This window comes from Kogia breviceps, chromosome 13, assembly GCF_026419965.1.
Source record: "Kogia breviceps isolate mKogBre1 chromosome 13, mKogBre1 haplotype 1, whole genome shotgun sequence".
Lineage (NCBI taxonomy): Eukaryota > Metazoa > Chordata > Mammalia > Artiodactyla > Physeteridae > Kogia > Kogia breviceps.
The window spans coordinates 47,348,697-47,373,418 of record NC_081322.1 but is presented as its reverse complement, the minus strand read 5'-3'; the positions used below and the strand labels follow the sequence as shown (position 1 = coordinate 47,373,418).

At 37.8% G+C, this 24,722-nt stretch overlaps 3 protein-coding genes across 8 annotated transcripts in view; 1 reads left to right on the top strand and 2 right to left on the bottom strand.

The window, feature by feature from the left end:
* The window catches only part of ZUP1 (zinc finger containing ubiquitin peptidase 1), a 52,218-nt gene that overhangs the window by 21,800 nt on the left and 5,696 nt on the right, over positions 1-24,722 (top strand). For 2 of the 5 annotated variants that reach the window (XR_010836265.1, XR_010836266.1), the window contains exons 11-12: positions 156-251; positions 16,106-16,199. The gene's annotated coding sequence lies outside the window, so the exon portion shown is untranslated. Of the gene's footprint in view, positions 1-155; positions 4,940-16,105; positions 16,200-24,722 lie in introns of those variants that run through there. The other 3 variants (XM_067011706.1, XM_067011704.1, XM_067011702.1) reach the window with 2 other exon arrangements.
* RSPH4A (radial spoke head component 4A) lies at positions 1,750-19,106 on the bottom strand. Of its 2 annotated transcripts, XM_059082973.2 has the most exons (6): positions 18,327-19,106; positions 15,662-15,896; positions 9,206-9,931; positions 7,993-8,143; positions 4,425-4,542; positions 1,750-2,928 (listed from the first exon to the last, which is right to left on the bottom strand). In XM_059082973.2, exons 1-6 carry the CDS (start codon positions 19,001-19,003, stop codon positions 2,691-2,693), a joined length of 2,145 nt encoding a protein of 714 aa, XP_058938956.1. In that variant the 5' UTR covers positions 19,004-19,106; the 3' UTR covers positions 1,750-2,690. The 2 variants fall into 2 exon arrangements, with proteins under 2 accessions (XP_058938956.1, XP_066867802.1); XM_067011701.1 differs by lacking the exon at positions 7,993-8,143 and having other exon boundaries at positions 2,822-2,928; positions 18,327-19,076.
* Positions 23,400-23,829, bottom strand: LOC136792404 (transmembrane protein 230-like). Its single transcript, XM_067011197.1, has 2 exons — positions 23,733-23,829; positions 23,400-23,665 (listed from the first exon to the last, which is right to left on the bottom strand). Exons 1-2 carry the CDS (start codon positions 23,827-23,829, stop codon positions 23,400-23,402), a joined length of 363 nt encoding a protein of 120 aa, XP_066867298.1.

The window sequence follows — 24,722 nt, the reverse complement described above, 5'->3', positions numbered from 1 at the left end:
AATTCTAAATTATCCCTTTAGTACTCCATTGTTTAGTAGTTATTCCAATAAAATATCTTGTTTGTATTGTGGGTTTTATATTTCTTATCCATGTTTCAAGAACTGGTTTTGTATTATAGTCATATGGCTATTTATTGGGTTCTTACTTGTTTTAGGTATTCTCAGTATTTTCCGTGTATTAATTAATCTGCACAATCGTTCTGTGAGACAAGTGCTGTTATGAGCCTGCGAGGAAGCTGAGACTCTGAGAGGTTAGTAATTTGCGCAAGAAAGTGGTCATCATCCGGAGTGTGAACCCAGACTGCTCACCTCCAGGCTCTCACCATTACAGTGTTCTGCTTTCTTCTGTTATTATATATGTAATGAAATTCCCTCCTCCCTACTTAGAAATAATCTTAATATTTAATAGGCATAGCTCTAAAAAGAGGGATTTGCTTTTGTTAAATATTTACACTCGTACTTATACAACTGTGATGTAGAGTGTTGTGTTTAATGTGTCCTGTAGGAAAGAAACTTTCAGATTCGTGTTGGATTTGCCATGTAAGGTTGCAAGCTAGAATCCTACTCTGGCCAATTTAAGCAGAAGAGAATTCATTCAAATTATCAGAAGCTCACAGAATCCATAGGTAACTAGGGAACTCTGCTAGAACAAAGGCAACAGTAGGGGCTAGAATATGGCATAATTTACAGCAGGGTCAATCAGGCTAGGAGCAGAGGTAGAATGTCTGCTCAAATTTCAGATTCCAGAGAGGGCACGTCTGATTAGCATGTGACCATATGCCATGGGACAGAGGCAATTTCTCAAAAGGAAATCCGGGTAGATGAAGAAATGGATATTAAATAACAAAAAAGAAAAGCAGTAAGTGTCTACTACCCCATGAAAAAATGAACAAGAACTTGTTTGAATGAAGTTCTATAAATATTATTTATGGCATCAAATACAGAAAGTTGCACTCCAAGAATGAATAATATGTATAGCTGATTCACTTTGTTATAAAGCAGAAACTAACACACCATTGTAAAACAGTTATACTCCAATAAAGATGTTTAAAAAAAGTGTGTATTAACAGCAAGAACTGACAAAACCATAAACTTCATATTCTTAAAAAATAATATTGCCAGCTGGAAAATTCTGGAAACCATCGTTTCTAATATTCTGTCATCCAGACTGGTAAACAGGTTTCTACTCTATATCCCCATGCAGTTACGCTCCTTCATGCCATCATTATCTCTTACCTAGACAATGTAATAACCTCCTAAATGGTCTCCCTGTCTTGATCCTCTGTCAGTCCATCTCCCACTCGGAAGCCCCATACCATTCAAAAATACAAATGCGATTTTGTGACTTCTAGTTGAGTCCTCTTCATTGCTCATGGTTAAAATCCAAACATCCCACACAGTCTGGGCCCTGCATACCTCTCCAGTTTCATCTCTCACCACTCTCAAAGTTTCACTCCTTTCAGCCTAAAGACCTTTGCCAAAATACAGCTGGTGCTTCCTAGGGCCTTTACCCCCTTAGTTCTCCTCTTTAGAAAGGCTTCCACTTAGAAATGCTTCCTGAACTGCTCAAGTTTGTATTAAATGCACCTTCTAAGTGTTTGATAAGCAACGTTTCTCAAAGTATAGATTGCTGAGCTGCAAACCGCCAGCCTGTGACAAGATAATTATAGAAGTTACAATCGCTCACATACTTTTATTCTATTTTACACAGATAATAGCCATGGATTAGAAGTTTTGTTTTGTTTTTTTAATTGGTTCTTCACCACAGAGTTTGACAGACACTGTCCTATGGTTTAATATTTGTATCACAATACCTGCTATATGTTTCCCTCCTTGAATGTAAGTGCTAAGATTTCAGGAGCAATGTCTAGTTTTTAACAGTAGCCCCACAGTGCCTGGCACATCACATATAGAACTTAAAAATACTATTTTGGTGAATGGAAATAACTAATTTTAGAAAAGCAGTGGTAAAATATATCAGTTGGAAGTCTTTGGATGTCCCAGCTAGCCATCTCTGCAAATTGTTTTCCCTGAAATCAGATAAAACCAATTTCTATAGGATGAAAGAAGAGTTACATTGAGACATTTCTTTAAGAAGCAACAAGTAAAAGAGTTAAAAAATTTGAGTGTTCCCACAGTCTTTGAGCAGGTGTTGGAGTTATATACCCTCTCCCCACAGGGGGGAAATACATATATAGATGTATATACATACACACAATATTTGCACACAGTATCACAGATTGCTTAAGAACACATGCTCTAATTTAGTTATTATCAATATTTTTGGTCTCAGTATTCCTTGATGCTCAAAAAATATTTAAGTTCCCAAGGAGCTTTTGTGGGTTACGTATTTCCATGTTTGCCATATTAGAAATTCAACCTGAGACTTAAAAAAAAAGAAAGAAAAAAATATAGAGGCACATATTCCATTAGCTGCAGCCATCAGAACAGTAATGTAAGAAAATGTCATTTAGCCTCTGAAAATTCCATTGAGTATCTTTCTAAAAGTACATATTAATAGTTCTACATACAAAATTCCTAATTTTATATTTTCAAGGAATGATATTTTGCACATCAATAGTTGCATATATATATATATATATATATATATATATATATATATATATCAGTCCCAAAAAAGGATTGTGTGTGTGTATCAGTCTCATAAGACTGGGCTAATTTTATTTTTATTAGTCATAGTCATCTTCCTCATCTTCATCTTCCTCAGTTTCTTCATTTTCCTCTGTTGAATTTACAGCTGCTTCTTGTGCAGCCCTGAAAGCCTGCTCCTCTTCCACACTAGGATCATCCATTTCTGTAATTTCTGGTCCACTGGGGTACTCTTGATAAACTGGTGGTGGAACTGGAGGTGTATAGCTGTCTGGACTATATTTATGACCCCAGCCTATGTAGAAATTTTCAAACTTTCTGTAAGTTAAAAAAAAAATGTAGATCATTGTATAATTTTTCAGTAAGAAAAATTGATCCTTCTTTTCTGTAAGGATAAGGTACGTAGAGTATCATAGTCCCATAATTTTAAAACAGTACAGTATATTTTAAATGCATTAGAGATGAAATATCCCTAAATGATTCTTCTACCACAGGGAATTACTATGATCCAAACTGCTTAAGCTGGTTAAGAAAACATAGGGCCAGACCCTGTCAAAATGTACCCTACACCTGGACCATAGCCTTTCATCTTTTAATTATTTTCAGAAAAACAAAGCAACAAAGTTAAAACTTACATACCTTCCTTAGAGTAAGAAAGAATTAAGAAGTTGCCAACCTTGGAAACTCTTGGCTGGGTGAGACGTTGAACTTGTGGTTAACAACCTATGTGTGATTTTTCGGATCCATCCTTGAGCAATTACAAAAGCGTTACCTAGTTAGGCCTCACGGTGGGAAAAGTGCCCTCTCCACCCCAGACTTGGTGCATAGCCAGTGCACTGCAGTCTCTTAAGAGAGCGTTGTGGTCAAGGATTCTGGCCTCTCTGGCCTGTCATGCTCTTAACACAATTGTGTTCCTGGCCCAGGTGCCTTCATTCCCAGGCCTCTTCATCTGAGGCCTTCAGCGGAGGTCTTCTTCAGACCCCTTTGCCAAGGTTTCCTAATGAGGGTTAGGTGAGAGAAGGGGAGACCTTATAGACACTTTCCCCTACTCTTGACTCAGTACCCAGTACTTTTGCCTAGCCCTCCCCACCTTTCTCTGGTCACAGGTCCTTAAAACTGCAAGAGCCTTATGTGGGGACTTCCTTGTCATTGAGATGACCCCACAACTGTTGACCCATCTGACCTTCCACCAGTGTGCTATTCCATGGGGGCAAATGGAACTGGGTGGGGGGAGGGGGGGAATCAGTCCTTCAACTTGGTTATACCATCACAGTAAGTGATTAAAGGCTTAACATTTTCATTTCTGGCGTGTTGCTTTAATGGCTACTCTGACATTTGACCGCTCAGCTCTCCGGCTCAGCCGAGCTTCTGACACTAGGTTATTAAGAAATGGAAGCATAAGACAAAAGTGTATGCTCTGGGTGCGGAATTAAAGGACGTTTACTATCCTCTTATCCTAATTCTTTTGAAAGTGATAGTCTAAATCATACATATTTTAAATTATCTTTTATCAAGATATCCAACAAAAATGATGAGATTTAAACTAAATACTGCTTAGAATTACCTCCATGAAATGAATATCAATTACTCAACTAATCATAGAAGAAAAAACATTTTAGCCCCATTAATTGGATGATTCAGATGAAAAGGCAGAAGTCTGAATTACTCTAATGTTCTAAATTTGATGCTTTGTTGTATAAGATGGATGTTTGAATTAATCTTATGCCATACACACTTGACATTCCAGTGATAACTTATAATTTCCAGAAGTTAAATAATCAAAATAATAGCCTTGTAAGTTGTCACATACTTACTTGCCATTGGAAAAGGCATATGCTCCAGTCCAAAGGTTAGATCTAAGGACTGCAATAGCATATTGAGGAATGAGATTTGAGGATAACCGCGTTGTCCAAGGCGGTATATTCTGGATCTCTGTAAACCAGAGAAATTCAAAATAGACTTAACTCCTAAACAGACAAGGATATACTGTATAACAGAAAAGCTGTATTTATAAATCTTAAAACACATAAAGTTAAAACATAAGCAGCTTAACATAAGATCAGGAGGGTATTATATGAACGTTGTGGAAAAATGAAATTTGAAAACAAAATGTGTGTACATATATAGAGATTTTGTATCTACACACATACATGTGTATATATATATATATATACATATATATATAGTGTGTGTGTGTGTGTGTGTACATTTGTAAAGCAGAGAAAATAAGTTTTACAAGAGGAGGCCTATGTGGCAGAGGGAAAAATATGTGATGACCAAATCATTATGAAAGAGAGCTAGGGTTATAAGTATGAATGCTCCAAAACTGAATAGGAAGAAAAAAAGAATATGAAAGCAATAATAGATTAGAAAACAAAAACAGTACCTCATATTTTAACTATGTCATGTGTTTATGATCTGTAGAATGCAAAACAAGAATGATAAAAAAGGTAACTATCAGCATTTCCACTAAGAGGTAGAGCCACCTTATACTTCCTCTGCAGTGAACTCCTGCAACCTCTGTCCTAGACAGTTCTTGGTGGGGCCAGCTACATTACATTCTTTATTCCCACCATGTACTGTAGTGTGTGTGTGTGTGTGTGTGTGTGTGTGTGTGTGTATACACAGATTTCCCCTGCTATCCAAAAGTAGAGCTACATTACATTCTTTATTCCCACCATGTACTGTAGTGTGTGTGTGTGTGTGTGTGTGTGTGTGTGTGTGTACACAGGTTTCCCCTGCTATCCAAAAGTAGAGCTACATTACATTCTTTATTCCTACCATGTAGTGTAGTGTGTGTGTGTGTATGTGTGTGTGTGTGTGTACACAGGTTTCCCCCACTCTCCAAAAGTAGAGCATTCCTATGAAACTTTTTGTAAGCTGAAATGACATAGAGGGAAGAAGCAATTACCTTAGGACACGTCTTGCTAATGGATTGACAAGATTAACTGAGATAAAGTATAGAAGCTCACAAGCACAGTTCAAAGCTATGGCAACTTGATGCTGAGATGCTGAGTGTAGTTCCTGGAGAAGGAGCTTGGAGGTGCCCCTCTGACAGATTGAAGTGTGTGCTGCTTCTATAATTGCTCACTGCAAAACAAGTGCTGAACGCTATTTTTGCCTTTTTTTTTTCCTTCGTAAACGAGAAAATCCTCTGGATTTCTATCAGTGAAAATAGGTACTAATGTAGTTCTCTCATAAAAGCAAAGTGGTGTAAGGCTATCTTGAAAAGCAGGAAATACCTGTGTATATATACATATATAGTATCAATATAGAGAGAGTATTTGGTATATATATTAATATATATTACAGTGTATACATACATGGTACGGCATACCTTGTTTTATTGTGCTTAACAGGTATGGAGTTTTTTACAAATTGAAATTTTGTGGCAACCCCGCCTCAAGCAAGTCTGTTGACACCATTTTTTCCAACAGCAGTTGCTCACCTCGTGTCTCTGTAACATTTTGGTAATTCTCTCAGTATTTCAGACTTTTTCATTATTATTGTATTTGTTATGGTGATCTGTGATCAGTGATCTTTAATGTCAGTATTGTAATTGTTTTGGGGTACCACAAACTATGCCCATGTAAAACAGAGAACTTAATTCTATAAAGATTGTGCGTGTTCTGACTGCTCCAACAATGGTGAATTATGTTGTGCACCAGGAACTAATATTGTGCTGTAGGTCAATTATACTTCAAAAACAAAAAAGCTCATAAAAAAAAGAGATCAGATTTGTGATTACCGGAGACGGTGGGTTGTCGGAGGGGGAATTGAAATTGAAGGAAGGTGGTCAAAAGGTACAAACATCCTAATAAGTAGGTACTAGAGATGTCATGTACAACATGATTAATATAATTAACACTGATGTATGTTATGTATGAAAGGTGTGAATAGAGTAAATCCTGAGAGTTCTCATCACATCACAAGGAAAATTTTTTTTCTGTTTTCTTTTTTAAGTATATGAGATAATGGGTGGTGACTAAACTTGTTGTGGTTATCATTTTGTGATGTATTTTAGTCAAATCATTATGTCTTACACTTTAAACTTATACAGTGCTGTATGTCAATTATATCAATAAAACTGGAAGGAAAAAATAAATAAATGGGAGAATTTAACAAATAAAATTTCAAAAAGAAAAAACCTGGAAAGGATTCACCTTTCTGGATGCCATTAAGAACATATATGATTCATGGGAAGTGGTCAAGATATTAACATTAAAGGAGTTGGAAAGAAGTTGATTCCAACCCTCACAGATGACTTTGAGGGGTTCAAGGGTTCAGTGGAGGAAGTAATTGCAGATGTGGTAGAAATAACAAGAGAACCAGAATTAGAAGTGGGGCCTGAAGATGTGACTGAATTGCTGCAATCTCATGATAAAACTTGAATGGATAAGGAGTTGCTTCTTATGGATGAACAAAGACGGTGGTTTCTTGACATGGACATGGAATCTACTGGTGAAGATGCTGTGAAGATTGTTGAAACGAATACAAAGGATTTACAATATGACATAAACTTAGTTGATAAAGCAGTGGCAGAGTTTGAGAAGATTGACTTCAATTTTGAAAGAAGTTCTACTGTGAGTAAAATGCTATCAAACAGCTTTGCATGCTACTGAGAAATTGTTTGTGAAAGGAAGAGTCAATGTGGTAAACTTCCTTGTCTTATTTTAAGACCCCAGCCTTCACCAACCACCACCCTGATTAGTCAACAGCCATCAACATCAAGGCAAGACTCCCCACCAGTAAAAAGATTATGAGTCGCTGAAGGCTCAGATGATGGTTAGCATTTTTTAGCAATACAATATTTTTTCTTCCAGTTTGATTTCTTTTTCTTTGAGTTTGCATGTATATTTGTGTTTTTGAACTATAATTAACCTACAACACTATGTTAGTTCCTGTTACACAACATAGTGATTTTTTTCTATACATTTCAAAATGATCACCACGACAAGTTTAGCCACTTTGTATGTCACCATACAAAGACCTTTTTATTTGGACTATATTCCCCACACTGTACATTTCATACCCTTGACTCATTTATTTTGTAACTGGAAGTTTGTACCTCTTAATCTCCCTCACTTAATTCTCTCATCCCCCCACAATACAGTATTTTTTAATTAAGGTATGTACATATTTTGGGAAATAATGTTATTGCACACTTAATAGACTACAGTAGAGTGTAAACAAAATTTTTATGTGCACTGGGAAACCAAAAAATTATTGACTCACTTTATTGCAGTGGTCTGGAATTTATCCCACAATACCTCCAAAGTTTGCTTGTATGTACACATGTGTACATACTTTTGTATGCCTATACACACCTACAGACACACACACACACACACACACACACACATATAGTGTGTGTAAAATTACCTAAATCTTCAGAGATTGGTGTCAAGAGAGGAGGCCCTACTTCCAGTTCTATGTAGTCAAGCTCTTCTCCTCTTTCTTCTTCTTCTTCTTCTTCTTCTGCTTCTTCTTCCTCCTCACTTTTTTGTATGGGGTTGAACCAATTACAGCGACCCTGGGTATAAATATTGGAAGGTTTAGTAGTCTAACAAGGACCTTAAAATATCAAAATATTCTTTTGGATTGAAGTAATTATCTGCATGACATCCCATTATGTGGCATATTGATCGTTCATTCAACATATATTTACCAAAAGCTGTTTTGATCAATGTTATTTTAAGCAAAAGACTGTACTATTTATTTCAAGAATCTGCCCACTTCTTGAAGTTACAGAACATTTATATATTAAAATCATTAGAACCTTAGTGAAGAAGGTAATCATTTTACTGATTTATGTGAAGGTAAGGTACTATTATTAATAACAAAAATGTGATAATAAGATTAGGTATGGAGTTTGGGGCTTATAATTTCTCATTTAATTAACTCATCTAGAGGTATTTAAGAATATCTCTTATGTACATCAAAGTATAATGAAGATTTTCTACCTGCAGATGAGACAGTTTAACAGATTGATTAAGAGTATGGACTCTGGATCCATTCTGCCCATTCACATCTGACCCTGTTGTTTATTAGCTATATTCCCCTTGTGACATTTCCTAAACCCTCTGCCTTAATTTCCTCATCTGTGAAATAAGGATATTAGTCTTTCATACAGTTGTGAGTTTTAAATGAGATAATACATATAAAGTGCCATAAAGAACAACTGGCAGAATAGGTTCTGTATAACTGCTATAGAACACTGTTTACTTGTTTTTGTTAGAATCTTTTATCATTCTTGGCAAAAAAAAGTTCCTTGTATTATAAAAGTAGAATAAAAGAACTCTTACCAAAATTAATGTACTATCTATATTTAACATATAAAAAATAATTTCACAACACACCTAAATCTAAATCCTTATGTAACTTGTCAAATACTCCATAGAAATATTTATTTTATTTACATTTGGATCACAGGTCTATACTACTTGGCAATTATACAGTACTCTGTTTTCACTAGGTTTTTTAATTGTCTCTGGAGTCTGAAGGCCTTTGTCTTGTATATATCGTATGTATTGTAGACAGAATTTAATAAACATTTGCTGACTAGATGATAGATTGAGAATTGCAAAGCCCCTACCTGAGGGAGTATATGTTGTACATGATGAACCCAATTGGATAGGGATTCCACTAGATCAATCACTTGGATGCCTTCAAAATCAGGGTTTTCTTCAAAGCTATCTCGCCTGCCTTCTGTTTCTTCCTCCTCTTCTCCTTCACCAAAATGATAGAATCCTAGAGGGCTGACATGAGTCCCTGCTGAAATTCTGGCAATTTGTGCTCGTAAGTAATTACTCTCATTTCCTGGGAAGGGTGGGTAGCTTATGATGGGGGTATCCAATCGCCCCGTGAAAAATTTCTTGATTTTTCTTGCAACAACAATTTGTGCAGGTGTAACTTCTGGCAACTTCACCCATGGTCTTCCTGGTTCATTGCAAACAAAATAGACATATTTGTTGGCACCTGTTCTGCTTTCTTCCTTTGGAATAGCCTGTGGGGCCTTGTAAAAGGACCTTGGTAATTCATCTTCATCAGCTTCACTGTCTCCATTGTCCCTCTCTTCAGGTACCTCTTCCTCTTCCACCTCCTCTTCATCTTCTCCCTCACGGAATTCCACTTCAGCTACAATATAATTCATTTCCAGACCTAAGATCTTACCCCAGAAACGACATTTTTGGATTGGGTGGGTGTCAGTAAGCTGCTTGAGGGCAAGAAATATGCGATAAGTCTCATCTGTGCCCAAACCAACTCCAGCTTGTTCAAAATAAAAAGCTGACTCCATTACATTTGGAAGAGAGTGTTCTGCCTGGGAATACAATTGCTGTGATTAATATTTTATCCATAAGAGAACTGCTTGCAGTCTACATTAATGTGATCCCTATTTTTAAAAACCATGACATTTTTCACAGAACTAGAACAATTAATTCTAAAATTTATATGGAACTACAGAAGACCCAGAATTGCCAAAGCAATCCTGAGGAAAAAACAAAGCTGGAGGTATAACCCTCCCATACTTCAGACAATACTACAATGCTATAGTAATCAAATCAGCATGGTATTGGCACAAAAACAGACATATAGATCAATGGAACAGAGAGCCCAGAAATAAACCCACACAGCCATGGCCAATTAATCCATGACAAAGGAGATAAGAATATACAATGGAGAAAAGACAGTCTCTTCAGCAAGTGGTGTTGGGAAAGCTGGACAGCTACGTATAAATCAATGAAATTAGTACACTCCCTCACACCATATACAAAAATAAACTGAAAATGGCTTAAAGACCTGAGTATAAGTCACAACACCATAAAACTCCTAGAAGAGAACATAGGTAAAACATTCTTGGACATAACTCGTAGCAATATTTTCTTAGATCAGTCTCCCATCCCAAGGCAAAAGAAGTAAAAGCAAAAATAAACAAATGGGACCTAATCAAACATACAAGCTTTTGCATAGCAAAAGAAAATATTAACAAAACAAAGACAACCTAGGGAATGGGAGAAAGTATTTGCAAATGATGCTGCTGACAAGGGGTTAATATCCAAAACATACAAACAGCTCATACAACTCAATATCAAAAAACAACACAATCAGAAAATGGGCAGAAGACCTAAATAGACATTTCTCCAAAGAAGACATACAGATGGCCAACAGGCACATGAAAAGATGCTCAAAATCACTAATTATTAGAGACTACAAATCAAAACCACAATAGGTATCACCTCACGCTGGTCAGAATAGCTATCATCAAAAAAATCTACAAGGAGAAAAGGAACTGTCCTACATTGTTGGTGGGAATGTAAATTGGTGTAGCCACTATGGAAAACAGTATGGAGGTTCCTTTATAAATTTAAAATAGAACCACCATATGATCCAGCACTTCCATGCCTGGATATGTATCTGAAGAAAACAAAGACACTAACTGCAAAAGATACGTGCACCCTGATGTTTATAGCAGCACTATTTACAAGAGCCAAGACATGGAAACAACCCAAGTTCCCATCAACAGACGACTGTTTTAAGAAGATATGGTATGTGTATACAATGGAATACTACTCAGCCATAAGAATGAACTATTGCCAGCAACATGGATGGACCTAGAGAATATCATACTAATTGAAGTAAGACGGGAAGACAAATATTATATATCACATATGTAGAATCTAAAAACTAATGTAAATGAATCTATATACAAAATGGACCTAGAGTCTGTCATACTGATTGAAGTAAGTCAGAAAGAGAAAGACAAATACCATATGCTAACATATATATGGAATCTAAGAAAAAAAAAATGTCATGAAGAACGTAGGGGTAAGACGGGAATAAAGACACAGACCTACTAGAGCATGGACTTGAGGATATGGGGAGGGGGAAGGGTAAGCTGGGATGAAGTGAGAGAGTGGCATGGACATATATACACTACCAAATGTAAAATAGATAGCTAGTGGGAAGCAGCCGCATAGCACAGGGAGATCAGCTCGGTGCCTTGTGACCACCTAGAGGGGTGGGATAGGGAGGGTGGGAGGGAGGGAGACTCAAGAGGGAAGAGATATAGGGATATAAGTATATGTATAACTGATTCACTTTGTTATAAAGCAGAAACTAGCACACCATTGTAAAGCAATTATACTCCAATAAAGATATTTTTTTAAAGAAAAAAAAAAAAAAACAGAAACAGACTCACAGACACAGAAAACAAATTTATGGTTACCAAAGGAGAAAGGGAGAGGAGGGATAAATTAAGAGTATGGGATTAACAGATACAAACTATTATACATAAAATAGATAAGCAACAAGGATTTACTGTATAACACAGGGAACTGTATTCAATATCTTGTAATAACCTAACATGGAAAAAAAAAAGTCCAACATCTTCTCCTTATAAGAAATATTTAAGTGGCCCCTTTACTATCTTGAAATAATAAAATATAGCATACAGTAATATGTATAAAATAGATAACCAATAAGAACCTTCTGGGGCTTCCCTGGTGGGGCAGTGGTTGAGAGTCCGCCTGCCGATGCAGGGGACACGGGTTCGTGCCCCGGTCCGGGAAGATCCCACATGCCGCGGAGCGGCTGGGCCCGTGAGCCATGGCCGCTGAGCCTGTGCGTCCGGAGCCTGTGCTCCGCAACGGGAGAGGCCACGACAGTGAGAGGCCCACGTACCACACACACACAAAAAAAAAAAAAAAAAAAAAACCTTCTGTAGTAAAAATAAAATAAAATTCAAAAAACATTAAAAAATTAAAAAATAAAATGCCATATTTGCCAAAACCTACCTACAGATATTTAGAAAAAAAATTTATAAATATATGTTTATATATGTTTGTATAAATTATCATACATTTACTAAAGAAATATTTATAATATGGATACGGTAAGATATAGGGTAAATAAAAATCAGTATGGGTGTAATATACAGGATAAATAAAAGGAATGTATAATAAGATAAATGCTCAGGCATGACTATATTTAAAGACATCATTTAGTCAGATGCTTGCTTCTACTTATGACAAATAATTTTGGGTTTAAAATGAAAAAAGCAGAAATAATTCCAAAAAAGAAATACAGGAAAATAAAAACAGAGTCTCAAGTGAACTCTAGAAAAACATTTTTGAGAAAGTAGAAAATAACCTTAACTGAGCTAGGGATAACTTGGCAAGACAGCCTTTAGACCCTGAGAAATTAAGAGCACTTTGCTATTCTCACACATGATCTGCTCTTATTTGTATTATAACTTGAGGTGAAAAATATAGTGTCAAAATAAGCATAATGACTTTTTTCAACCCTAATCTCATCTGATTGTAAGACTGTTTCTTTGGGATCTACTGCACCCCGCACTCGATCCTACTCTGTCCTCTATAACTATTTCTTCTTAGTCTTTTTAATTAACTGAGGCCTAAATATTGGTGTCCTCAACATTTCAGTCATCTTATCACTCAGCACTTTATGCTTAGAAGATTTCTCCCACACCAACCCAAGTGATAGGTGGTTTTTGAAATCTACTTCTCTCACTCTGACTTTCCTCCTACATTTCACACCCTTATTCCTAGCCAACTACGAGAACTTTCAATCTGAATATTTTCCAAAGATATCACCATCACTCAGTTTCCCAAACTAGAAAGTTCAGTCATCCTTGCCTCCTCTGACTCCCTTGACTCTCATATTTAGTTAAAGTCCTATTGATTCCACCACCTAAAAAGCTGTTGGCATTATCCCCTCCTCTTTAACATGCTAGTCTCCACCCGGAGACCTGTCCTGTCACAGAAGTCTTCTAATACTGTCTTCCTTGTCCCCATTCAAACCCTTCTTCTTTCATTCTGCTCCACATTACTACCAAAGTTATGTTCCTAAACCATAAGTCAGCCCATGCTTTCTCTACTAAAAGCCTCTATTAATTTCCCACTGTATGCAAGAGATCAATTTCTTATCAACACACAGTGAGCAGCCTAGCTTTAAAGCACCTTGCTTGCTTCATTTCCTTCACTCAAAATCCCTCAAATCTGAAGTTTCCCAACTGCTAAATAATCTTTCCTGACATTTTATTGTGCTTTTGGCCCAGAATTGTATGCCTTATAGTCTTCACCTGGTGAACCACTTATCCTTCATGATGCAAATGAAATATCACTGCCATTACAAAGCATTGCCCAGATCCTAATAGCAGAATTAGTTGCTCATAGCTTGTGAAAACAACGCAGTAGCAACTGCTACTATTCTTTAAGTTTCTAGGATCTGCTAGATCCTTTATATATAGGACCTCTACCCCTCAAGTTGTTGACATGTGATTATCCCTGAGGCTTGGAAAGGTTTAGTCATTTAGAGTCACACAGGGAACAAGTGATTGAACTGGGATTCAAATTCAGATCTAATTCGAAAGCCCCTGGTTTTTCCACCATATCTCTATTCCTGCAGTAGTCAAATAACTTTACAATCTTTTTTTTACCTCTTTCACTAGACTGTGACCAACGTAAAGTTAGAAGAGTCGTTTTTATGTGTATATCTCAGTACCTAGCATGCAGTAGGTATGTTTGCAAATCAATGGGTGAAGGAATAAATGAATGCTGAATACTAAGAACAGGAATTCTGGTCAAAGACATCAATAGAAATATTAATACTCTAAACATATCAGTCTGGGATCTGTCCCAGACTGATATGTTTAGAGTATTCATATTTCCAAGAGCTACCTGTCTTCCTGTTCTTGAATCTTTCTACTCTCTGAGGTAGATCTTTTTATCTTCATCTGATGACTTGGTTCATCCTTCCTCTAAAACCAATCCTACTCTTTATTGGGAGGAATTGATGGAATCTCATTAAGAGGCTCAGGTTCCAAGATCAAAACAGCTTATCTGTATTCTCATCCCCAAACCGAGTTCAGGACGCAGATCCCTGCCTTGTGATACTGTGCCTATAGATAGTGCAGTGCCCTATTCTCACTGGAGTCTAACCTTCTTTGATAAACTCCTGCATGAGAGTGCCTGCCTTCTGTTTGATCCCCACGTGCTGTTTTGCCGCCAGACCTGTCAATAATATATGTGGCTACATGATCAAGTGTTTGGAGTAAGATGTTTTTAGAAAAAGCCAATACCAAATCCTTGACACCTATCACTTGTTCCTTCTGAGTATTCTATATCTCACTGTGTCAATTTGTGTCTCCCTATAACAGCTAAGGAGCTCTAGAGGGTATACCTACTGTGCATATCCCTACTCCTCCTCTTTCTTTGACTGAACTCTATGTCCTTTTCGGAACATATGTTGCTCCAAACATCAAATTTGCAAGTATGAGGACAGTTTTAAATAGTCTAACGGTAACAGAACATAGAAGCTCAGTAGATGTACGGTATAAATTACTCAGCAGAATAAATTGCAAATATGCAGGCCTTTAGGAAACAGTAGCGTATACTGATTTGAAATATTTGGAGGTAAAATTTCAGTAACACAGCTGATTTTATTCTCAAATGATAACTTTTTATCTCTGTCACCAACTTTGTAAATATTTTCAGCAATTTATCTATGGGGATTAAAAGAAATACTTTATTTCTCTCCTATTATGTCTCATTGACATAATATATATACTGTCAAGACACAATATGAAGAAGTAGCCTTGGAAGAGAATGCAAATGACACTAGAAATTCTTTTAATTTTTCCAGTAAATTAAAGGGGAAAATATGCAACTTGATTTAAAGCCTAACTTTAAATTATGTGACATTTATTCATTCATTCAGCAAATATTTAGTAAGAAACAGCTACACACTCAGGTCTGTACCAGGTACTTTGGAGAATATAAAAGATGAAGAAAACATTTTCTCTGATATCAAGCAGTTTAACCCTACAAACATGTAAAACAGCTAAGCCTCTGAAATACTAAAACACTGTGTGAAAACATAAGAAACTCTAACCAAGGAAATGAGTGGTGTGAAATGAGGCTGCAATACTATTTAGTAAGCTATAAAAGGCAGTGGATATGAATTGAAAGCCACACCCCGCTCACCTCAAAACCGTAAGCTTGACCTATTCAAACTTACAGGAGTGACTTACTATTTCATCTTCCATTTCTTGTTCAGCTCCTTCTAAATTTCCCTGGAGAAAAAGAGCTTTTTGCTTCTCTGCTATTTCATAGGTTGGAAGCATCTCATTCTCATTTTGGAGTGTATCCAGTTTTTTACTAAAATGTTCCATCTTCACATCTTGGCTAACATTTTCAATGATGTCCACAGCATTTTCAGGACGCTTATCTAAGACCTTGGTCAGCATTTCAGAAAGATGATCATATCTACCCAAAAAGAGAAAATTCCAGATAATAACCCTGTCAAAAGCATTTGAAAAACATTTCATGCATTCTCAGTGGGTTTTTAGGAAACTTCAAGAACTCGAAGACTTGAGAGGTTTTTAGTAGAAAAACACAGTAACTTCTACCACTTGCCAAGAAAAACTTTGAGCATAAAATAAATCAAAGCAACTTCTCTTTTCTTTTTTTGGCAGTGCTGTGTGGCTTATGGGATCTTAGCTCCCCGATCAGGGATCGAACCAACGCCCCCTGCATTGGAAGGCGAAGTCTTAACCACTGGACTGCCAGGTTAGTTATTTTATTTTTTCTTTAATATCTGTATCTACCTAACGGATCTTAAGAATGTCAAAGAAAAATATGTAGATTATATGGACAAATGTGAAGGCCAGTGTACAAATATTATATATGAAGAATATCATATTCTTTCTCAACATATTGCTATTTTTATAAATGAACAGGAATATTATGACTGGCAAAAAAGAAACAAGCAATTATTTTCTGTAGGCTTTTTATTCAACAATGTGAAATTTTGTATTTTAGGCAAGTATTGTTTTAATTGCAACAACAACAAAAAAACAGATTTCATGGCTGTCAAATAAGGTCTGCATATAGGAGATGGAGTTAAAGTTGTCCTTTACTAAAAGCCATTTTTAACTACAGGCTCTAAAGCACTTAGAAAATAATAGTGAATATTATGGAAGGTATTCATTTGTTACCTCAGAGTCTTAATATTTGGAAATTAAATTAAATGTAGCTATTTAAGTAATGTCAGTTACAAAATCATTCAGTAAACGAAATTTTCCCGTTTTTTTGTTTTGTATTCAGTTTTAAATTTTGAACTTTCAAGTGTTTATAATGAGTTCTTTTGGCATTTCATCAAAGTTTATAAATTCATGCTTGTTATTTAACCCAGGGAATTGTGACAGGAAGTTTATATCAGTAATTCAAATAGAATCCCCTGCTAAGCAGCAAATCAAATCCCTGAAACTTAAGTAAATTGTAGTTAAAAACAGTAATTTATAAATAATATTTTAGTTTGGGTTTTGTGAGGATTTCTCACATCAAATATTCATTGGTTTCTTATTCTTCAGACTTTAAAATTATACCTCATATTTTTAAAAGCCAAGTAATAGCTACAAACATTTGCCACATACTGTATATTTAATGGGCATTCATTTACTGTTTGCTGATTAATCAGGAGGTATCTCAGCAAATTACGTGGTGGATTAACTAGATTCAAAAGGTCCGGGCTGTGTTTCCTGTACTTCCATTCACTAATTCATTCTTTATTCAGTAAATAGCTGATAGCACTGTGCTAGGCATTAAGTATATAGTGGTGTACAAAACTCACATGGTCCCTGCACTCTGAAGCCCTGCACTTTAGTGGGAGAGTCAGACATTAAATATAAGCCTATAAGTCTATGTACAATTATAAATGGCCTTACATGCTATGAAGGAAAGAACAGGCAGTTATAATAGAGTTCTGTGGAAGCTGACTCCTAAAAGATGAGAAGCCAGCCAGGCAAAGACTTCAAAACACTTACGGCAGAAGCCTTTCAGGCAGAGCGAGCAGCCTGGGACCTGAAGAGGCCATGTGGCTAAAGCATCGTGAGGGAAAGGTAAGAGTCAGTGAGTGCTGTAAGCCAGAGAAACCTTGAGCAAATTAATTTTTCCATGACTTCGTCCCCTCACTTAAAAAACAAGTGGATTGGATTCGATGTTTTCTCAAGTCCCTTCTAGCCCTAAAATTCTGTTGACTCTATTGTTATGTAACCCTGGCAGCAGGAATCTCTAGAAATCTATACTCAACGATAGGATCTGAATTTCAGCTATAATGGGATGGTCAGAACATTCCTGGCCCATTGATCACCACATTTTAAGAGATCTGAAGAGAACGGCATGTATTTTGGGGTGGCCTGTAGAGCGACCAATTCTCCTGGTTTGCCTAGGACTGAGAGGTTTCTCAGGATGCAGAACTTTCAGTGCTCAATCGGGACAGTTCCAGGTTAACGCAGGTAATTTATCACCCTAGCACTGGCCTGGGAGGGGACTCAAAACCAAGCCATATAAGCACTTAGTTAGAATGCTTCCATTTTGGTAGACAGTCCTTTTTTACAAGCATCTTGGAGAGATGCTTGGACTTCACTATCTTTATGGTTTCTTTCACAGCCCAGACTCCATAATTCCTAGATTTTATTTCTGTGCACCTAGGGTCTTTAAAGAAGCTAGAAGAATCTCCACCAGTGACCTATTTTTGAGTCCTGTGATACAAAGAGTTATTAAGTCACTCTCTCACTCATACAGACTTTTCAGATATATTTCCATTCACCCACAGAAACACATCCCCACACAGAGATACTCATACCCCCTTTCCTTTGCCAACTTTCTCCCCAACCCCCTTCCTCCAAGACTTACAGATTTAAGCCCGACTTGCTACTGGACTTTAGTAGGTAAGCCTTAGCATTCTGAATGGTAATCTCAAGCATACTGGGGGCCACTTCAGAAGCCCCAGACTCAGGCCGATCCAGATCATAGTTACTGTTTGAGTCTTCTTCTTGAAACATGTCAAATCTCAGCTGTTTCCCTTTAGAGTTGCTGTAGCTCACATCCCTCGATCCATACAGGTGACATTTGGTTTGCTGAGACTGATGAAAAATGTTTCCCTCTGATTGGCATGTTTGATGAGGAGTTGATTCTCCTTTATCAGATGATTGTCCCAGATGGTCACGGTGAGGTGTCCCAGCTTCAGAAATCACACGAGTGGTCTTGTGTGACTGCCATGGTGCCATAAGGCCCTGCAAGGCCAGAGCCAGGGGAGGAGGGGTGGAAGAGGGCTCCTGAGATGGGGAAGGTGGAGATGAAGCACCTGGTCCTACGAGGTCATCCACAGGCGTGCTGGCTCCAGACTGGGGGATCCCAGGAGGGCTGCTCCTGGGCTGGGGTCCAGTTTCCGGCCCCTGCTCCGACTCGGAGGCCTCGGTTAACCCGAGTTCAGGATCTCGGGAGGTTGTTACCATTTCTTCCCACGGCCGCCCTGTTTCCCCAAGTTCTTGGTGTTCTATTTTTTGTTTCCTGGGGGTCGAGTCTTCCATGGAAGGAGTCTAGAGAAAAAAAGTTCTGGATGAAGGGGGCGTGCAGATATGGAAGGAGGCAACGCAAGGCAGTGGCTTTGCTTAGGTCTGCTAGGCGATTTCTGGGTCCTAGTTGCTCTGTAAGTCGCAGCGTCCTATCTCCATAGCAACCCCAGGCAGGGTTCCCCTAAGAGAAATAACGCACATCTGTTGCCAGGATTCTAGGGAGGAGACCAAGAAAGATGAAAATCCTAGATTTGTGATTTGGTGGAGCCTCTGCTCCTCTACCTAGCTCAGCCAATCCAATCTGCAGTCCATCAGTCGCGGTTGGAAACCTGAGAACTGGTCCGACGCAGAGGAGGAGCCGCGACCCGGCGGGATGATTTTCAGGGTCTGATAGTCTGATTCAAGTTGCACGTTGAGGAGTGAGTCCTGCATTAGTGGAGCGACAATACATTTACAGAGCGTGTGTGTGTGTGTGTGTGTGTGTGTGTGAAAGAGAGAGAGAGAGAGAGAGAGAGAGAGAGAGAGAGAGAGACCTTGGTAATGTTGAGGTGCAGGTGACAATGACTCTCTAGTGTGCAGAACATCAGAGTCCAAGACTCACTGAGAGGGCAAAGGTGTCTCATCTGTGCCAACCAAATTTGGGCAACTTTTGAACAATAAACAAGGAAGTCCTGATTTTTGCTCTTCTCCCTCATGTGGAATCTGCCAGATGAGTAGGCAGAAAATTACCTTCAAGGAGAAGGCAGTGCAGAAGCTTACCCTATATAAATAGACAATTCATGGGTTACCTGTTTCCTAATAATTGAAATTCAAATTAACCCTAAAGCTATATTAGTATAGTGTAAACTTTATTTGATAATATGAATGTGAATTCATAATTTTGCAATATTTAAGACCATGACTATAAATTCATATTATTCCATCTCCAACATAAAGAAGGTATAGAGGATGGAACCATATCTGGCCTTGACTAAAAACTGTAAATTAAAGTCTTTTTTTTTAAGATTACAATTTTTAAAAAATTTTTTTGGCCGCGTGGCTTGTGGGAGTTTTAGTTCCCTGACCATCGGAAGTGAGAGCAGAACAGTCCTAACCACTGGACCACCAGGGAATTCCCTAATTCAAGTCTTTAATGTTAATTTTTTCTGTATCTCTCTGTCTTTTAAAATAAACCAATTAATACTTGATATTACTTCCAATTAGCAACATGTTGCTCATAAATTCTAATTTCATGAAAGAGCATCATACTTACCTCCCACCCCAATTTGGTGGGAGAAGCACAGAACTCTTTAGTCATTTGTTCAAAGCTGTGGATATTTACCCTTCCCAAAATACACATGGGTGTGCACACACAAAATGTTGCATGTAATTTCTTCTGGTTCAGGGCCTCCTTGAAGTCAGAGTCCCAGATTAGAACTCTTGGAATAAGACTCGGAAAAACAAAATGAAAGGTAAACTGGAATTATAAATTGGAGATTTTTTGTAACTGATACAAGGGTTGAAGGGGGGATAGCATTTTTTCCCCATCATAGTTCTGTTTTCTCCACCCTTGAAGCTGACAAGATATGATGGAGGCTTTTTTCTTGGACTGACAAGCCAGAGCAGGGTGGTAGAACCAGAAGAAAGGCATGATAAGGAACAGTTTTTTGCATCTATATTCATGAGAGATATTAGTCTGTAGTTTTCTTTTCTGCAATGTCTTTGTCTGGTTTTGTTATTAGAGTAATTCTGGCTTCATAGAATGAATTAGGAAGTATTCCACCTGCTTCTATTTTCTAGAAGAGATTGTTGAGAATTGGTCAAATTCACCTGTGATCCCATCTGAGCCTGTTTTCAAAGATTATTAATTATTGATTCAATTTCCTCATATATATGCCTATATATGTGTGTGTGTGTTTTGGCAGACTGTGTTTTTCAAGGAATTGGTCCATTTTATCTAGGTTATCAAATTTACAAGCATAGACTTGTTCATAGTATCTTTTATTATCCTTTTCATGTCCATGGGATCTCTAGTGATGTTACATCTTTAATTTTCGATTTAGTAATTGCATCTTCTCTCCTTTTTTTCTTTTTCTTAGCCTGGCTAGAGGCTTATTAATTGACTGACTTTTTCTTAGAACCAGCTTTTGGTTTTGGTGATTTTCTGTTTTCAATTTCATTAATTTCTGCTCTAATTTATATTATTTCCTTCTTTTGCTTACTTTGGATTTAATTTGCTCTTTTTTTTCTAGTGCCCTGAGGTGGAAGCTTAGACAATTGAAGCTTATAGGTGATTTAGATCTTTCTTCTTTTCTGATATATGAATTCAATTCTATAAATTTTCCTCTAAGTATTGATTTTGCTGTATCCCACAAATTTTGATGTTGCAATTTCATTTTCATTTATTTCAAAATATTTTGAGATTTTTTCAGCTATTTTTCTGTTATTGATTTATAGTTTAATTCCACTGTGGTCTGAGAGCAGGCATTGTATGATTTTAATGTTTATTTTCTTTATCCTTTAAATTTGTTGAAGTGTTTTTATCGCCCAGAATGTGGTCTATCTTGGTGAATGTTCCATATGAGCAGCAAGTGTATTCTGTTATTGTTGGATGAAGTAGTCTATAGATGTGAATTACAGCCAGTTGATTGATGGTATTGTTGAGTTCAACTATGTACTTATTGATTTTCTCCTTGCTGGATCTGTCCATTCTGATAGAGATGTGTTGAAGTCTCCAACTACAATAGTGGATTCATTTATTTATCCCTGCAGCTTTATCAGTATTTGCCTCATGTATTTTGACCCTCTGTTTTTAGGTGCGTAGCTGTTAATGATTGTTATGTCTTCTTGGAGAACTGATCCCTTATCATTATGTAATGACCTTCTTTATCTCCGGTAACTTTCCTTGTTCTGAAGTTGCCTTTGTCTGAAATTAATATAGCCACCCCTAGTTTCTTTTAATGAGTGTTAGCATGGTGTATTTTTGCCCATCCATTTACTTTATTCTATATGTGTCTTTATATTTAAAGTGGGTTTCTTGTAGATAGCATGCTTCAAGACCCCACACTTGTATAGGCCCCTTGCCATGCCCTTTACTTAATTTTGAATTCATAAATTTGCATTCTTTTTCTTAAGAGACCCCCTCTAAATTATATAAGCTTTAGGCACCACAAAGCCTGGATCTGCCCTATTCCTGTATAGGAATCAAGAGGAAGCTCATACAAATAAAAAGTAACCCTGTGTCCTGAATTAAATTGATAACTTTACAGATTAACAGTCTAGTTCTCTTGGGTGACCAGCTCTCTTATGTTAGCTTGAGGTGAATGGATGTAATTCATTTATGACTTAGTTAATTTTATGTGCAGTCTTCTATAGAACCCTATTTTATAGTGAGAAATTAACACTTTTGAAAATACATATGTGCTATGTTGTTGATATAGAATATTTTATTTGACCCCTACTGGAACCCCAAACTGTAGGAATTACGGTCCCCAACTCTATCTCAGAGTATTAAAATAATTTGTCCAAGGTTATACAGCTGGAAAGTTTGCATCTGGGATTTTAAATGAGTTCTGTCTGACTCTAGAGCTCGTGGGGCCTCCATACAACACAGCTGTAGTGTTCTTTTTATTTTTCCTAAATTGATATTTGATTTTACCAAGATCATCCATAGAATCAAAGCTAGAGATAAGTGTGAGGGATAAGACACTCAGAAACTTTTCAAATAAATTACTTGGTAATAAGAAATTTAACATAATGTACTGCATTTTTCCATTTGCCACAAGATAAAATTATCGATGAGGACTATTTAAAAGAATTGTTCAGGGCTTCCCTGGTGGCCCAGTGGTTGAGAGTCCGCCTGCCAATGCAGGGGACGCAGGTTCGTGCCCCGGTCCGGGAGGATCCCGCATGTCGCGGAGCGGCTGGGCCCGTGAGCCATGGCCGCTGGGCCTGCGCGTCCGGAGCCTGTGCCCCGCAACGGGAGAGACCACAAGAGTGAGAGGCCCACGTACCGCAAAAAAAAAAAAAAAAAAAGAATTGTTCAGCTCTAAATAGGTGGTGGCAATAACATTTTCTTCTGCATAGTAACTTTTCACTTCCTCATACAATTAACACTGCTATTCCTCCTCATACATATCCAAGTGGAAAAATTTGTCATGGGCTTGTGCAAGGGCCAGAAAAATAAAAATAGAGCACGTCCTCTCGTAGCTTCCTATTTGGCTAATTGTAAACTCAGTTAACATTTTGGGGATGGATTTATAAAATCCATGCAAAAATGCATAGTTTGCAACTATGCAAAAATGCATAGTATTGCCAAGCATTTGCAGAACAGCAGAATTCCTTAATCCTTAGGCATCAATTTCCACAGCATCTTCCAAATGCCTTAAACTCTGCGCACCCCCATCTGTGACTCTTCTGGCTGCGGCGGGGCCTAGTCATCACAGTCCAGAAAAGCACGGTAGGAGTAGCCCTGGCAGCCTCCGCATGCTCTGTATGCAATGATCGGGTGGTAAAATCTGGGGAGGAACACCAGGATGCCAACAGTCAGAACTGGAAAGGCTCGGTTGGCGCCAACTTTGCTGATGTAGCCTGACAGCAGGAGGCAGCCCGTAATAATGGGAAAAACACCAGTCAAAAACTGTAAGGAGGCGCAGGCAGTGGCCTTATAAGGAATGTTAGTAGGGCTTTTCTTGAACTTTGAGATCTCAGGACACCTGGACGTTTTTTCGATTGAAGCTCGCTTCGGCAGGTAAAGTTTCCTTCTGACAGTTAATGTGTCCATCATCAGTGCTGGAGAGCTTTGAGTATTTCACTTTGCTGCTGGGGATCCCAGCAGACACGTTGGTGAGAGGGGACACCATAGCCAGCAGAGTGGGTGGGGAGCTTGCTCGCCGCCACACAGGGCAGAGGCGTCGAGGCCAGGCCGCCCACCCAATGGCCGCCTGACCTCACGGTGGGTTGCCTCAGCCTCTCTCCTTCATCTGCCTCCCCCTAACTAACTGTTTCTGGGAGACTGCCCTGTTTTTGATGGAATCTGTCTTTTATCATACAAGGTTGACATTACTTTGATAATCTGATGTTATATTGGCTCTATTTGTTTATTTTCTTAAGCCAGTTCTAGTAAACTCCCAAATTCCTTTGTGATCGAAAATCTGCATTTTAACAATCCAAACATTCACACTAAAAATTCAGAGTCAAAAAAATAAGTGATAAAGCACTGTCTTGGTTTCCATGAATGTTTTATCTCAACCTCCAGAGAAGGCTTCATGGGATGTTATTTGACTCCCAGTTAAAAGATCCAATTAAGCCCTACTAACCTGCCAGAGTTTCCTCACTCAAGCTGAAATCCAGGCAATTTCTACTAATGAGAACTGAGTTAGAACACACTGGCTGATAAGCCATCAAGTACCGTTTCAATAGAGGTAGGTGGAGAGTGATTATGACACTAGTACACAAATTTTCCAGGAAAAGCCTTGGAGAAACTAGTCTGTGGAATGTGGTAAGGAAGGATTTATACTGAAGAACATGGACAATGCAAAAGTCATAAGTTGGGAGGGTAGTTGAAGAGAAAAGCAAAGATGAAAATGTGAGTCACTATCACATCCCTCCTGACACCCCACAATACCACACACACACACACACACACACACACACACACACACACACACACACAGACTTGAAAAACCAATTCCAGAAAATCCGGATGCTGAGAAAAGAGACAAGAGTGTCAGCCAGCCCACACAAACACTCTGAA

Coding starts and splice junctions, on each gene's coding strand:
- LOC136792404 (XM_067011197.1), bottom strand. CDS start 23,829: ATGGTGTCCCCTCTCACCAACGTGTCTGCTGGGATCCCCAGCAGCAAA. Junction 23,666..23,732: donor TGATGGACACATTAACTGTC/AGAAGGAAACTT, acceptor CTGAGATCTCAA/AGTTCAAGAAAAGCCCTACT.
- RSPH4A (XM_059082973.2), bottom strand. CDS start 19,003: ATGGAAGACTCGACCCCCAGGAAACAAAAAATAGAACACCAAGAACTT. Junction 9,932..15,661: donor AAGAAATGGAAGATGAAATA/GTAAGTCACTCC, acceptor TTGTATTCCCAG/GCAGAACACTCTCTTCCAAA. Junction 4,543..7,992: donor ACCAATCTCTGAAGATTTAG/GTAATTTTACAC, acceptor TCTGGTTTACAG/AGATCCAGAATATACCGCCT.